This window comes from Muntiacus reevesi, chromosome 6 (assembly GCF_963930625.1).
Source record: "Muntiacus reevesi chromosome 6, mMunRee1.1, whole genome shotgun sequence".
Taxonomy (NCBI): Eukaryota; Metazoa; Chordata; class Mammalia; order Artiodactyla; family Cervidae; genus Muntiacus; species Muntiacus reevesi.
The window spans coordinates 51,122,345-51,139,844 of NC_089254.1; the positions used below are offsets into that span (position 1 = coordinate 51,122,345).

The 17,500-nt window shown below is 34.0% G+C and overlaps 1 protein-coding gene across 9 annotated transcripts in view; it reads right to left on the minus strand.

Annotated features, from left to right (window-relative positions):
• Positions 1–17,500, minus strand: part of FOXP2 (forkhead box P2) — a 632,418-nt gene that overhangs the window by 52,680 nt on the left and 562,238 nt on the right. For all 9 annotated transcript variants that reach the window (XM_065939060.1, XM_065939065.1, XM_065939064.1 and 6 more), the window contains 2 exons: positions 3,428–3,641; positions 1,608–1,712 (listed from right to left, as the gene is read on the minus strand). In XM_065939060.1, the coding sequence (XP_065795132.1) occupies positions 1,608–1,712; positions 3,428–3,641 (319 nt within the window). The remainder of the gene's footprint in view (positions 1–1,607; positions 1,713–3,427; positions 3,642–17,500) is intronic.

The window sequence follows — 17,500 nt, forward strand, 5'->3', positions numbered from 1 at the left end:
GGTAAAATGAGAGTTCATATTTATACAAATTTGAGATGAATAAAAATGTTTATTTCCATGTGCCATAAAGGAAATTATATTGAAAGATATATATTTTTTCTTAAAGCTTTATTTTGAATTTTGCTAGAAATAACAACTTAGAGCAATAAAATGTATGATGACTGAGCTAAAAGGCTTAAATTGCTATTCTTAAGAAATAGCAGCAAAAGTCCTCTAAATAATCTTAATGATAAAAATAATATATCAATCAGAACTAATATATTCAAATGAAGAAATATGAAATTAGTTCTTCAGAGAATGAATATTCTTATTTTCTGTCCTTGTTTTAACAAATATTATTTTTCTTAGATAAGAAATCTTCAGCAAAGTTGCCTAATATTTTAAGGGCTCTTTTTGCTTAGAACATGTGAATCAGCTTCCTACCCAACAAAATGGCAGCTCACAACTTCTGGATAGTGCAAATTTTCAATTAAGGCCATGTACAAAGTACACAGTAATATAGGAAGCATTTTTTTCCTTTAATTGGTCAGAAATTTTTTTAAAAAGTTAAAAAATTCCTTGTGGAAGTCTTCGTGTAATTCAGTTATATAGTTACTATGATGCCAAGTACTTGGGCCTTGCTGTGAAGGTGCTTCTGCTCTATACCCTGTAGTATACCATTTGTAAACACATCTTTTTGATGTTTCTGCCAACATCCTGGCAACAAAGCAATGCAATTTCAAATGAGCTAATTAACTTAATTGTTGATGAAGCATGAAACAGTTCATTGACCCTGTTAGCTGCTCCATGACAACATAAGAGTCTCAGCCTGTGAAGTTACTCATCTCCATAAACCTATCTGTAGCTCTCTGTTTAGATCTCTTGCATTCTGAAATTGTGAGTGGAAAATGTCTCATGAAAGATGCATATTCTCATTTGAAAAAAAACCTCTTATGAATTAAAAAATATATTATCACTGTATGAAGAACTTAAGGATATACAAAGTTTTGATTTTAAGTTAGAGAAGTCTTACAGTCTATCAAACAAGCTTAGGGCCATGTATGTTTCTTTATGATTCTCAGGGCAGCAAGTCACAACATGGAAAAAATACAGCTATCTTAAAATTTTAGCTATGATTAACTTTCAGTTTTTTACTCTTACTAAATCAATACATTAAACATTATTTAAAGTAAGAAAAATTCTGCAATAAAAATAAGCCTTTAAAATGTGTCTTTTGTTTAAATGTGTGTCTCTATATAAACACAGACACACGCACACATATGACTTCTCACATAATCTTACTGGAAATTTTTATAGAAACCTCGAAATTTAAGTGAATCCTACGAACATATCTTTCGATTATTAACGACGCTATTATAGTAGGCTACTTTTTATTATTCATTCAAAGACCTTTCGTGAAATTTTCTCATGAAAAGTAAAGATGGAGAGTTAACCTTCTTAGCCTGAGTTTGCTAATCCAACTTGTTGAAATACACAGAAAACATACAGAGTGCCTTAGGATGGACCTTTACTTTCTTTCTTCATCTTTCTTTTGCTTATTTACAGCAAAACTGCCTAAAACTCCCATATAATCCACTCCCTCCACTAAAAAAAAGTAAAAAACCTACTTTAAAAACTGTCCAAAATCTTCACAAATGCTTTCACAGCCTGGCCATTTGCAAACTCCATGGCCGTAGAGAGTGTGAGAGGCCCCAGTCTCCTCATGTGACGAGCTGCAGCAAAAGAACACGACGTCAGATTCATCTCAAAAAGCCATAATCGTTGCAGGCTGCTAGCGCCTGTCAGGTTACAATCAGTGACAAACAGGTCAAAACAGGTCAATTCAGCTCAGAGCAGTCAGAAAAATTTAATCGTTCTATTGAATAGTTCAACTGCCAAGGCTAGATGATGTTCCAATTAGAGGAGAAATAAAGCCAAAGATGACTGTTAATAAAGGATGAAAAACTAAGAGGACTGTATAATATCATATGCTAATCCTGCCACATGACCTTAATGTAACATTTACCTCTAAATAAAAATATATATTCACATGTGGTCAAGTTAAAAAAAAAAACTGTGTTTTTAAGAAAGTAATAGGAAAATCACCACAAGATTTTTGAAATGCTCTTTTAGAGATAATATGGACCTTCAGAATCATTTACATTGTTTAATATTTATGTGTGAATCATATATATTTCTGCTAGTTACAGTTGATCAAAAAATTCTACTTTGGAATGGTATTCATTAGCTATCTCTTTTACAATTAGCCAAGACTTTTGATAAGTGAGTATTGTATCAGATAGATCCTAGAGACATCAACCAACTTCTGAAGTATATAATCATCAAATTACTCTCAATTAAAACAATAGCATGAAAGCATTCAAAAGCACACCATTTTACAATAATGAAATCTAACAAGAAAAAATTTTCATGATACTCCAAGAAAGACCAAAACATCACCAAATTATAGCATTATATTTTAACTGTACTGTATAAATGCATGTTTCCTTGAAAAAATACTTGTTTATGAGAAAAGAGTTTATTGCTGACAGGCAGGTATTCACATTACAGAACATTGTCAATCTACTACACTGAAATATGAATTTTATAACTCTATATCATATGGCATTAAGTCACTCTGTAAAGAAATCCTGTACTTATGTTCCATCTTTTAAAAGGTATTTTTCACTGAGCAATATTTTACCTTATATATTTTATGTAAATCACATCAAAGGATCTGATTAGGTTACCATATGCCTGCATAAATAGAGTTAAATGGATAAAAAGTATATGGGTGACCCTTTTACAAGGGTACTTTTTATACAACCAAAAACACTAAGTTGAAAAAAATGATCTAATATAATGTACTTAGTGTCGGTAACTGAAATCTAAATTTTTCTTTAGGAATTTTGATGCAAATTTATCCAGGGCATTACCATAAGTTCATTTTAATTATATATTTAAAATTCTTCTTTCTTCTGGTTTATGATACCTGTGTTTGCATGCTTATGTATCTCTATTCTCTGATTTCTAAGCACATGGTTGTAACATATATTAAGGGGGATATCTATATATGTACATATACATACATATATATATTATGCATCTTTAATTATTTGAAACTCATTCTTAAGTTTTAAAATGGTAAGAAGATTCTCATTTCAGCAATCAGGTTAATCATAGCATCTTTTGACACAATAATTCTACATGCGCTTATTATAAAATAACTTTCTTCAGGAAATTCCCCATTCTATCCATCAAACTGCTGGCATTTGAGCTGTTTTTTTTCTGATGAAATAATATATAAGATAATTTAAAAGTTTCTACCTATTTAATTTGCTGTCCTACACCTTCTGCCTCTGTTAAGTACAAATCATTATTTTTCATTTTACAAATAGTGAAAGTAAAATTTGGTGATAAGTAACAAAATATATGTCATGAAATTTACCTGTCTCGCCTTGCATTTAGAACTGAAGACTGTCCATTCACTATGGTATGATGGGTTATTGGTGGTGATGCTTTGGAAGTGGTGGAGGAGGTAGTCGAGGAGGAATTGTTAGTAGTGAGGTCTAGCCCTCCATGCTTAATGCCATTGTCTTCCATACTGTGAACTCCAGTCACTTCTTTCCATAACTGCTGAATTTCGGCAGGACTTAAGCCAGCTATAAAATGAAAGGAAGCCCCACTAATATAACAAAGTAAAGTTCATAAAATGACCTTAGTATTGTTACTGGATTGATGCAAACAACAAAAGTGATGTTACCGGAATAATTAATATATGATGATAAATCAGTTTTACATCATCAGCACTATATTTTTTCTCTTTAATAATCATTTATCTGTTAAAGACTACCAATTCAAGAACAGTATGAGAAATAATAGTATTGGGGCTAATATTAAGGATCAGTTGAAAAAACACAGCAAGTTCCATTTGAAAATTAAAGTATTGGACTTTCAACAGTATTAAAATTAATATTATTGGATTTTTATTTATTGCTAGTATCAGTGAGGAACTAAAAGACAAAGACACTTGGAAATAATACATATAAAAAGAAATAAAAAGAAGAAGGGAAAACACAAGTGTCAGAGGAAAACAGTGAACACTCAAAAGAAAAATAACATTTGACAATTATCAAAGTATTTTGATCTTTCTCAGAGAGGCAAAGGAAATAACTGAATTTCATTTTCAGGTCCTAAATAAGCCAATATGTTTACTTAAACGGATCAATTAAGCATATAATATCTAAATTTCTCCTCCATTTTATGACTGACAGAATAAATCAACTACTCATTTTAAACAACTTTCTGGTTCAGATTATGCAAATTTACCTGATTTATGAGAAATGAAAAGAGAAACCTTAGGTTGCTACGCTTATCACAATTTCAAACAGAAAGTTTTACCAAAAGTTGTCATTTTGGTGATTCTGGCTCCTCAAGATTTTAAGACATGTCCTGAGACTAAAGAAATGACAGGATAGCTCAGATTCTCAAAGTTATTAAAAGTTATTTTTTTCTATGAAAAGAGGATGGGTTAATAAAGAAAGGTATTTCTGTTACAAAGGAAATACTTTCTATATAAATATCATTAACGACTAATTTAATTCTAGCTTTAACCTAAGATTCTGAAACTTTCATGACTGTGACTTTTTGTTGTCTGGCTGCATGTGTTTAGGTGTCTTAACAGCAAAACTCCATGAGCATATCTTTTTCTGCGGAGCATCAACACACCCTCAGTATCAGAACTTTCACCATCTCGTCTGCTGCCTCTCTGCTCCGGTCACTTCTTGCCTAGACACTGCTATAGCTTCCTGACTGTCTTTCTGTTTTCACCTTGCCTTTGGATCATTTACTTTTCATCTATCAGCCCAAAGTTATCTCTCTAAAAGTAAATTAAACCATGACAGTTCCCCAGCAAAGCCTCTAATGGCTTCTGAGAACACTTAGAAGAGAAAAAAAAAACAAAACAAAACAAAACTTACTGCAGCCTATGAGGAGCTGGCACTTATTTTTTACTTTTATGTTACATGCATTTTCCTTATAATTAAAAGAAGTTTGAAATTTATGAGTAAAAGGTTTTGTTTTTCTTTTTTTCCCAATTTTTGTTGGACTATAGTTGGTTTACAATGTTGTATTAGTTTTTACTATAAGGCAAAGTGAATCAGTTATACATAGACATTTATCCCGTCTTTTTTAATTTCCTTCCTGTTTACGTCACCACAGAGTACTGAATAGGGTTCCCTGAGTTAAACAGTATGTTCTCATTAGTTATCCATTTTATACATTGTTTCAATATATGTCAATCCCAATCTCCTGATTGATCCCACCACCTCCTTTTCCCCACTTGGTGTTCATAGTTTGTTCTCTACATCTGTGTCTCAATTTCTCTTTCACAAGTAAAATGATCTATAGCATTTTTCTAGATTCCACATATACATGTTAATATATGATGTATGTTTTTCTCTTTTTGAGAAAACTTAATTTAACTCTGTATGATAGTCTCTAGGTCCATGCACATCTCTACAAATGACCCAATTTCATTCCTTTTTATGGCTGAGTAATATTCCTTTGTATATATATACCACATTTTCTTTATCCATTCCTCTGTTGTTGAATATTTAGGTTGCCTCCATGTCCTAGCTATTTTAAATAATGCGACAATGAACACTGGGGTGCATGTGTTTTCCTGAATTATGGTTTTCTCTAGGTATATTTCTAGTAATGGGACTGCTGGGTCATATGGTAGTTGTATTTTCAGTATATTATCTGATTGTTACTGTCTCTGACCTCATCCATCACTGTCTCTCTCCATTTCATTCTATTACATGAGCCTTCTGCTTTTTCTCGAATGCATCCCATATTTGCTCCCTTTCAGGATTTTGCTCCAGCTATTCCCACAACCTAGGCCACTCTCTGGTTGCAACTCTTCTCACAGCTTCTTCCCTCCCTTCTTTTAGGTGGCTCAAAGGTCACTTCCTGTGAGAGGTCTTTCAACACACTATCAACCACTGCCCCTGCCTACCTGCCTTTTATCATGACCTATCTACTTTCTTTCATTTACCACCTAAGCTATATTATTTGTTTTACAGTCTCCCTCCACCATTTACTAGGAGCAAGGATTTCTCACTTTACTGGTAGACACTCAGTTCCTAAAACATTGCCTAGTATGTGCTCAGCAGTTGTTGATTTAATTGATTAAAACAGGTTCATAGAGTTCTGAAAGACATCTTGGTTACTATCATATGTAAATGTTCTGTTAAAGAGCATACTATTGTGGGTTGGCAAAAACCCCCCAAAAAACTTGTTAGGGTTTTTCCATAACATTTCCTGGAAAAACCTGAACGAACTTTTTGGCCAACCCAATATTTGTGAGTATTGCTTTCCAGTAAGGCAAAAGTCTAAAGAATTATAAGTGGTACCATTTGATCCTACCAGGTTGAGTGGCTAGTAACATTTTATACTTTGGCTAAAGACATATATTTCTGAGACTATAGTTAAGATGTTAATAATAATTTAGCTTTCAGATTTTATTAATAACTTTGGTAACCTACATATTTACTTACTTTAAAGTAGAATTCCATTATACTATTCATTTGCATTGAAAATTAGTGGTACTACCATGGTATCACAATGATAGGATAATAAACAGAAGGCACGTAAACATTTGATAAATCAGTCCAAATAATGGTCCTTAATTAACATAATATTATATTTTAACAATATTAAATATTTATATTTTAAATAATTAATGTTTAAATATTTTAAATATTACAGATAAGGGATAGAGAAAAATAATGTCGAAAAGGGATTTCTGTTAGTAAGAATGGCTTCCCAAAGAGTTTACATATTCAAATCACTTGGGGATCCTTTAAAATTTCCAGTGCTCTGACCACAGCCCCACCAAATTAAATCATAATTTCTGAAGTCAGAACACAAGCATCAGTAGTTTTTGAAGCTCCATAGATTACTCCAATTGCAGATAACCTGGGGAGCATTTTTAAAAAGTAAACTATCACACTGCTCATGAGACAATGTTTTCACATCAACTTGCTTAGTTATTTTCTATGGATACAAAACTATTTTAAAATATGAAACAACTAGCTGATCAACTTTGTGCCATTTTGAAGGTTTCATGAGTTGTTTTTTTTTTTAATGTTTTGATGATTTGCAAGAATTAATTCACTTTTTCAGGCAGTATTATAGCAAATTCAGCATTGTATTCGATGGAACAGTACTCCCTAAATGCTGTGAGTCTAAGAGATCTCAGAGATCTGTTATCTTGACTTAGGAGACCCATGGCTTATGTTAGCAAGTAAAACAGTTCTGAGATGTTTAGTAACAGAGATATCTTAGATGTCTTTCTTTAACTCAGTGTTTTTCAAATATGTAAGGAAAAAATAACTCAATAAAATTTTTTTTTACAATTACACTAATTTATTTCAGTATCAAATACTAAGTATAGGCTTAGTATTCAAGTGATCTCTAGCCTAGATCTCTTCCTTGAATTGCAGGCTGCTTATCTGACATCTCGCTGTAACCCTAACATACTCTCCAGTCTTACGTGTTCAAAACTCAGCTCCTGTTTATACAGCTCCTCTGGCTCCAACTCACTCCTCTGGCAGGTTTCTTTGTCTGATTTATTTAACAGATATATATAGTGCTACTCATATGTCAATCAATTTTGCAAAGCCTTCATAAATGATAACTGATGTAACGCCCAACCACTATTACTATCATCATTACTTTCATTTTAGAGATGAGGACACTGAAGTACAGGAAAATTAATTAACTTGTTCAAGAGCACCCTCATATTTCTAAGGTCACAACTCACATAGCCCCTTCCCAGGACTCCTTCCCTGGCTATCTTGTCTACAAGTTCAATTTCTCCCATCTCATATGGTTGCTTAAGTTTCTCTGATCCTTGCTTTTTCATTTTTCTCCTTAGCAGTTACCACTATACACTTTATTTGTTGTCTGTCTTCTTCACTAAAAGGTAAGATTTATAATGGCAGGGTTTACTATTGCTTATTGTAAAAGATTTATCCCCAGAGCCTATACAAGTGCCTGCAACAAGTGAAAATTCAATGAAGCTAGGTTAAAAGATCTGTTCAATTGATCACAAAATTAGTGTACTGGCAACCACAACCTGGGATCTGGTAATCAGTGAACTAGAGCATCATAGAATAATAATCAACTTAAAATCTTAAGTGAAGATCATTCACTTTCCCTTAAAACAGTATTTCAAGGATGTATACATGCAATAAGTTTAGTCCAGTCGCTCAGTTGTCTCCAACTATTTGCAACTCCCAAGGACTGCAGCATGCCAGGCCTCCCTCTCCATAACCAACTCCTGGAGTCTATTCAAACTCATGCCCATTGAGCCAGTGATGCCACCCAACCATCTCATCCTCTGTCATCCACTTCTCCTCCCACCTTAAATCTTTCCAAGCATCAGGGTCTTTTCCAATGAGTTAGCTCTTCTCATCAGGTGGCCAAAGTATTGGAGTTTCAGCTTCAGTATCAGTCCTTCCAATGAATATTCAGGACTCATTTCCTTTAGGATGGACTGGTCGGTTCTCCTTGCAGTCCAAGGGACTCTCAAGAGTCTTCTCCTATACTACAGTTCAAAAGCACCCGTTCTTTGGTGCTCAGTTTTCTTTATAGTCCAACTCTCACATCCATACATGACTACTGGAAAAACCAAAGTCTGTTGGCAAAGTAATGTCTCTGCTTTTTAATATGCTGTCTAGGTTGGTCATAACTTTCCTTCCAAGGAGTAAGCGTCTTTTAATTTCATGACTGTGGTCACCATCTGCAATGAATTTGGAGCCCCCCAAAATAAATTCTCTCACTGTTTCCCATACTATTTGCCATGAAGTGATGGGACCAGATGCCATGATCTTAGTTTTCTGAATGCTGAGTTTTAAGCAAATTTTTTCACTCTCCTCATTCACTTTCGTCAAGAGACTCTTTAGTTCTTTGCTTTCTACCATAAGGGTTGTGTCATCTGCATATCTGAGGTTATTGATATTTCTCCTGGCAAAAATTGATTCCAGCGTGTGCTTCATCCAGCCCAGCATTTCTCATGATGTACTCTGCATATAAGTTAAATAATCAGGGTGACAATATACAGCTTTGATGTAATCCTTTTCCTGTTTGGAACCAGTCTGTTGTTCCATGTCCAGTTCTAACTGTTGCTTCCTGACCTGCATACAGGTTTCTCAAGAGGCAGGTCAGATGGTCTGGTATTCCCTTCTCTTTCAGAATTTTCCACAGTTTGTTGTGATCCACACAGTCAAAGACACTGGCATAGCCTTAACGCAGAAGTAGATGTTTTTCTGGAACTCTCTTGCTTTTTTGATGATCCAGCAGATGTTGGCAATTTGATCTCTGGTTCCTCTGCCTTTTCTAAATCCAGCTTGAACATCTGGCAGTGCACAGCTCATGCACTGGTAAAGCCTGGCTTGGAGAACTTTGAGCATCACCTTGTTAGCGTGTGAGATGGTGCAATTGTGTGGTAGCTTGAGCATACTTTGGCATTGTCTTTCTTTGGGATTGAAATGAAAACTGACCTTTTCCAGTCCTGTGGCCACTGCTGAGCTTTCCAAATTTGCTGGCATATTGAGTGTAGCATGTTCACAGCATTATCTTTTAGGTTTTGAAATAACTTAACTGGAATTCCGTCACTCCACTAGCTTTGTTCATAGTTGCTTCCTAAGGCCCACTTGACTAACATTCCAGGATGTCTGGCTCTAGGTGAGTGATCACACCACTGTGATTATCTGGATCATGAAGATCTTTTTTGTACAGTTCTTCTGTTTATTCTTGCCACCTCTTAATATCTTCTGCTTCTGTTAGATCCATACCATTACTGTCCTTTATTGAGCCCATCTTTGCATGAAATGTTCCCTTGATATCTCTAATTTTCTTGAAGAGATCTCTAGTCTTTTCCATTCTATTGTCTTCCTCTATTTCTTTGCACTGATCACTGAGGAAGGCTTTTTTATCTCTCCTTCCTATTCTTTGGAACTCTGCATTCAAATGGGTATATCTTTTCTATTCTCCTTTGCCTTTTGCTTCTCTTCTCAAAGCTGTTTGTAAGGCCTCCTCAGACAACCATTTTGTCTTTTTGCATTTCTTTTTCTTGAGGATGGTCTTGATCCCTGCCTCCTGTACAATGTCATAAACCTCCAACCATAGTTCATCGAGCACTCTGTCTATCAGATCTAATCCCTTGAATATGTTTCTCATTTTCAGTGTATAATTGTAAGGGATTTGATTTAGGTCATATCTGAATGGTCTAGCGGTTTTCCCTACTTTCTTCAGTTTAAGTCTGAATTTGGCAATAAGGAGATCATGATTTGAGCCACAGTCAGCTCCTGGTCTTGTTTTTACTGACTGTATAGAGCTTCTCCATCTTTGACTGCAAAGAATATAATCAATCTGATTTCAGCATTGACCATCTGGTGATGTCCATGTGTAGAGTCTTCTCTGCGTTGTTGGAAGAGGGTGTTTGCTCTGACCAGTGTGTTCTCTTTACAAAGCTCTATTAGCCTTTGCCCTGCTTCATTCTGTACTCCAAGGCCAAATTTGACTGTTATTCCAGGTATTTCTTGACTTCCTACTTTTGCATTCCTGTCTCCTATAATGAAAAGGACATCATTTTCGGGTGTTAGTTCTAGGAGGTCTTGTAGGTCTTCATAGAACCATTCAGCTTCTTCAGCATCACTGGTTGGGGCATAGACTTCAATTACTGTGATATTGAATGGTTTGCCTTGGAAACGAACAGAGATCATTCTGTCATTTTTGAGATATCCAAAACTCTTGTTTCGGACTCTTTTGTTGACTATGATGGCTACTCCATTTCTTCTAAGGGATTCTTGCCCACCGTAGTAGATATAATGGTCATCTGAGTTAAAATCACCCATTCCAGTCCATTTTAATTTGCTGATTCCTAAAATATCTACGTTCACTCTTACCATCTCCTGTTTCACCACTTCCAATTTGCCTTGACTCATAGACCTAACATTCCAGGTTCCCATGCATGGTTGCTCTTTACAGCATCGGACTTTACTTCCAACACCAGTTACATCCACAACTGGGTGTTGTTTTTGCTTTGGCTCTGTCTCTTCATTCTTTCTGGGTTTTTTCCCCACTGATCTCCAGTAGCATATTGGGCACCTGACCTGGGGAAGTTCACCTTTCAGTGTCCTATCTTTTTGCCTTTTCATACTGTTCATTGGGTTCTCAAGGCAAGAATACTGAAATGGTTTGCCATTCCCTTCTCCAGTGGACCACGTTTTGTCAGAACTCTCCACCATGTCCCGTCGTATTGGGTGGCCCTACATGGCATGGCTCATAGTTTCATCGAGTTAGACAAGGCTGTGGTCCATGTGATACATACAATAGTATATACCAAAGTTTTAAAGTTATGTAATTTAAAAATTTCATGCCCACAAAAAAATTGAGAAACCCTATTTCCTTCTGTATGGTGATTTGGGTTTGTTGCTATTCACTGCCAGGATTACAGACAAACATTAAAAGGTTTCTTTTTTCAGGAGTTGAAAGAAAAACAATAATTCCTAATCAAATTCCATATAATACCACAGATAAATCAAGTAATTCTTTATTCCTAGAGTCAGAGTTTGTAGAGTAACTACTAGGTGCCAAGCACTATGCTAAGGATTAATGAAAATTTGGTAATTCATATCTATATTCACATCTAGACTATACATCCTTCGGGCACACACAATTTAAAAGTTCCAGTGGTTTCACATACTGGTAAAAATTATTAATACATGAGCAACTCTCTCACACTCAAAAATAAAAGTAATTCTTTCCATATCCTTTTATTTTCTACATTCAGTAATAATTTTTAATATTAAGTAAGTAATTTTAATATGGCATTATGTAAAAGTCAGGCTACTTGAATTAATTAACTTATTTAATAATGCTCTGCTTATTTTCTAGGGTTACTCAAAACTAAAAATAATAAAAGTATATTTTTATAGAGGTATTGTATTATTCATATGCTATATTGAACCAACCTGATATAAAATAATTTGAATTATTGAAGTATTAATTTTTACTTTTCATCTTAAATTTTATAATTTGAAAAACCAGTATACACACATGGGCAAAATAACTGAATTGCAGAGAAGGGTATGCCTTGCAAAGTTAAATTTCCCTACTAGTCCTGACCTCTGGGTCCCCAGAACTCCTCTCCAGTGGCAACAATTATTGCAGATGCTGAGCTGTCCCTCAGAGAGCCATGTGTTGATTTATAATTTGCCAAACCTAACATCTTATTGATCTGTATTTGACTAGGGGCTTACTATAACCTGTATGCAAAATGCCCATGTTTAAAATCTCTTTTCAGTGAGAGGTGTACCAAATAAACATTTTGTTCAAATGCTGAATTACAGGGAGAAAAACTATTTATTTTGTTGAAACTGAGAACAAGGGCAAGTATCTCAACCAAAGAAAGGAATTTCTAGGATACAGGAATACATCTGACATAAAAAATGTTCCTGCTATTATTTAACTATTAAAATGTACATAGTTTGATATTCTTTTACAAAAACAATGATTTCTTATTTTTGTTGATTATGATATCTTAATGTGGCAAAGTTGATATTCTCCTTTAAAGTTTTCCCACAACTCATAAACAATTGACAAAGAGAACTTTTTAAAAAACATATAACCTAAACAAAATTAAATCCAATTTAATTTCTATCATCCTAGCTCATTTAAATTTTCACAAAAACTAACTCAATATAGTTTTAATATTTCCCTATGTATTTATTTACCCCTGTTAGCATTTTTAAAACCTAATTTTTTTAGGGGCTTCCCTGGTGGCTCAGACTGTAAAGTGTCTGCCTGCAATGTAGGAGACCCGGGTTCAATCCCTGGGTTGGGAAGATCCCCTGGAGAAGGATATGGCAGCCCACTCCAGTATTCTTGCCTGGAAAATTCTTGCCTGGAAAATTCCATGGATTGTGGAGCCTGGTAGGCTACCGTCCATGGGTCGCAAAAAGTCGGACACGACTGAGAGACTTCACTTATTATTTTTTGAGTCAATTTTTTAAAACTTAAAAAAATAGTTTATTTTTGGCTGTGCTGGGTCTTTGTTGCTGCACTGGCTTTTCTCTGGTTGCAGAAAGTGGGGGCTACTCTCTAGTGCTGTATGCTAGCTTCTCACTGCAGTGGCTTCTCGTTGCAGAGCACAGGCTGCAGGGTGTGGGCTCATTAGCTGCAGCTCCTGTTCTCTAGAGCACAGGCTCACTAGTTGTGCTGCATGGGCTTAGGTGCTCTTCAGCATGGAGGATCTTCCCAGATCAGGGATTGAACCTTTGTCTCCTGCATCAGCGGGCAGATTCTCTACCAACGAGCCACCAGGGAAGTCCCCCTAAGTTAGTTTTTAATGCATAGCAGCATTCACAGGTAACTCGCAAAGTTTTAGTCCTACAGTAATAAATTTTCATTCACGCTTTAGCTCACTGATGGAGTTTCCAGGATGTAAAACTCCAAAGATTTCCTTAAGTTACAAATAGAAGGTTTATTGGTATGTAAAAGGGAATACTAAGTTGGTAACAATAATTCTTCATGACTTACATTGTTCATAATGCTAGTACTATTACCCTTATTATATATATGTTCTATGTAAGCCCATTATCACAGATTAAGCAAAAAATCAAGGATGCCAGAGTGGTGTTGAAGTAGGAATTTGGCTATTTAGAGTTTCACAAGCAGAGCATGAAGTCAAAGCCAAATAGCTGAATTTGACTGAACACATGCCAAAGACGAACTTCAGCAGAATCCCTAACTCAACATAAAGGACATTATTATACTTTATTTCAAAATATATCTTTTTTTTTTTAATTGTTCAATAGTTCTCTGATTCCAAGCTCATCTAGTTTGACAAAGTGTTAGTTCAAAATTGCACTAGTTGGTTATCCAGAATTCCCTGTTTGGTCTCTCAGATTGGTAATGAAAATGTTTTAGACAGACAGCTATTATAAATTCAAAAATATTTTAAAAGTTGGAATGAATCATATATGTATATGTGTGTATGTGTATACACACATACATACACATATATGTATGTGTTTTTGTTGTTTGCTTGCTCAATCATGTCCAACTCTTTGCATCCTCCTGGATTGTAGCCCACCAGGCTACTCTGTCCATGGGATTTCCCAGGCAAGAATATTGGAGTGGATTGCCATTTCCTTCTCCAGGGTATGTATGTGTATATATATGTAAGTTCCTGGAGTAATACTAAATTTGTGAATATGTACTGTGTATTGGGATACACTGACTTCTTTCTTATGTCAAAAATATATATCAAAGTTTAAAGTGCATGTCACAATAATTTCATATTTTTTTAACCTTTTAATTTCTTAATTCTATTTAAGTACCATAGTAAACAAGGGTACTGTGTCATGAAGATATGTCACTAAATAATTATTAGTTGATATTTAAAGTACACTATGCATTAAATAGTTTTACAATCAGTAGTTTATTCAAGATGGATTTACAAATCCATCCTTTTTTATTTGACTCCTGGATACCAACATTCACTCTAAATACAAACTTAGATATCATAATTTAATTGCCTACTTCACATTAAAATCCAGGATTGTAGTAACTGTACTAATGTTCATGATGACTTTAAATGCTCAGTATTTAAAAGGTCTTACTTGAAAATGATAAAATATAACATTGCATAATTTTGCAATATAGAGAAAAATGTCTGTGAATCTCCTTGTCAAAATTATAAATTTCTAATGTCTAATTCTCATGTACAAATTTTTATACAGTTGAAAAAAATCATAGCTTTAAAAGTAGTCTGAGCAAGCTGTGTTAAATCATGGGGATAAATACTGCTAGAATAGCATATTTTTAAAAATACAATGAGACTATTATCATTGCATATTAATCCTACTTTGTTTTCATATGGTTATTATTTGTGACTAATCAATCAAACAGCCAAAAACCTCATGAAAAGTTAACTGAAAAGCTGATAAAAAATAATTAAAACATTTTTGTTCAAAACAGCCAGTAGCTGAAGCAAAGATTCATCTTTTTTACTTTTACAATTACTTTTTTACTTTCTCCCACTTTAACTTTGAAATTCCAAAAGTGTGCTATGAATTCATGTTCCTTTAGTATAGCTGGTTTAACTGACACATTCCTTGAGTTTGGCTAATGAGTCTCCACAATGGCACTTCCAATACATTTATTTAAACAGTTGAAAACACAATGATGACTTTCATCTTTTTTTGTTTGGACCTAGAGATTATCGTACTAAGTGAAGTAAACCAGACAAAGACAAGTATCATATGATATCACTTATATGTGGAATCCAAATGAAAAATGACACAAATGAACTTATATATAAAACAGAAATAACCCCACAGACATAGAAAACAAATTTATGGTTACCAAAGGGGATAGGGGAGGGAGGATAAATTAGGAGTTCGGGATTATACATACATATTACTATACATAAAATAGATAACCAACAAGGAATTACTATATAGCACAGCAAACTACAGTCAATATTTTTTTAATAACCTATGTGAGAAAAGATTCTGAAAAAGAATATATGTGTATATATATATATATTCTTTCCATATATATTTTTGTGTGTATATATATGAATCACTTAACACATTAAACTATCACAACAATGTAAGTCATCTCTATTTCAATTAAAAAATTGTTTAAATCCATTTTCTGCTCAAACCAAGATTGCTCAAATGTTTTCAGTTTTACTTCTTTTCCCTCAATATCTTCCATTCTGTGTGTTTTATTTCTCATGTATTTTATGGAGATACAAAAGGAAGAAAAGCAAGTGGTGATCGATCACTTTATATAGTAGAGAAATAGTGAATCATTGCATTGGGAAACATCAGGGACTAACTCAGGGTTGTAAGTCAATCTTTTCATGATGTATGTAAGTCAAATCACTATGCTGCATGCCTTAAATTTATACAGTGCTGTATATAAATTATATCTCAATAAAACTGGAAAAAAAAACAGAAGAAAAACAAAGGAGATAATTCTATCAAAAAAAAAAGAAAGCTCGGGAATAAGAGAAAGTTTTCATTTAAAAACTATTAGAATGGTTACATCATAATGAATTTCCTTGTTCACAAGATATTTGTATGTTTGATTTGAAAGAATGCAGTTCAACAAATATATTTTATATGTTATATTTTATTTCTATGAGCATTTTAAACATTTTAAAAATGTTTGAATGGTTTTTACTCAAATAAAATCATGCTGGTTTTTCCAATTCTCTTTGGAATGACACAGAAAAAAATGGTTTTACTGCCTTGTTTTTCTTTCACAATTTAAACTTTATCTCTCTTGATTTCTTCAGAGTGATGCAACCAGGTGAAATAGAGGCTCTAAAGTCAAATCAAAGAGGAATTCTGGGGAAATTAAGCCATAGAGATAGTAATTTGATAAATAAAGAGAAAGACATCTACCAAGGTATTTTTTAACAATGTGCACAAAACAAAAACTTGAATATTTAAAAGCTCTTTTTTTTAAATTTATTTTTTTATTGAAGGATAATTGCTTCACAGAATTTTGTTGTTTTCTGTCAAACCTCAACATGAATCAGCCATAGGTATACATATATCCCGTCCCTTTTGAACCTCCCTCCCACCTCCCTCCCCATCCCACCCCACTAGGTTGATACAGAGCCCCTGTTTTGAGTTTCCTGAGCCAGATAGCAAATCCCACTAGCTATCTATTTGACATGTGGTAATGTAAGTTTCCATGTTACTCGCCTAATTATAATTTTTTTGTATACTTTATCATTTTTTATTTTCTTCAGTGTCTCCTATGGAGGCAGAAAAATGCATAGTGAGTATTACTACAATGTGAGCTCCACTGGAACAAGCCTAAATGATTTGAATTAAAGTTCATTTGGATTAAAGCATATTCCAACAAAATCCTAATGGAAATTAGAATATTCTTTCCATTATATTAATAGATATATGAATTTTACCAGTATTGAGAATTTTAGCACACAAGGAACCATTTTGTTTACTATACTGTTTTCTTTTTTTACTTAGAACCCTTTCCATTTCCCCAAAGTTGAGTCCAATAATGAATACATACAATTGTATCTTTGTATGGTATTGTGTTATTGAATTATTAAAGTACATCCAAGTTTTTCCTTATCAGAAAAACAAGAATACAATTGACAACTTTTTAAAGCTATAATTCACAATTATAGGCAACATCATTTTAAAGAAAGGAGGATCAATATGATCCAGGATATGTGAGGAGGTCCCCCAAGCATAACTTGGAATATTCTCTGTAGGGATCCATAAAACCTCCCTTTTAGATGTAGGGATTTTAGTGTGAAGATTAGAAGCGTCTATGTTTTTCTTAGCAGTTGTTCACCAAAACTCCTATCAGCTCACTTATGTTAAATAGAGTGTTGTTAGCCTTCTCACTAATCCAATTCCCTGCAGATCTTCAGTATATATTTAAGAGCTTGAAT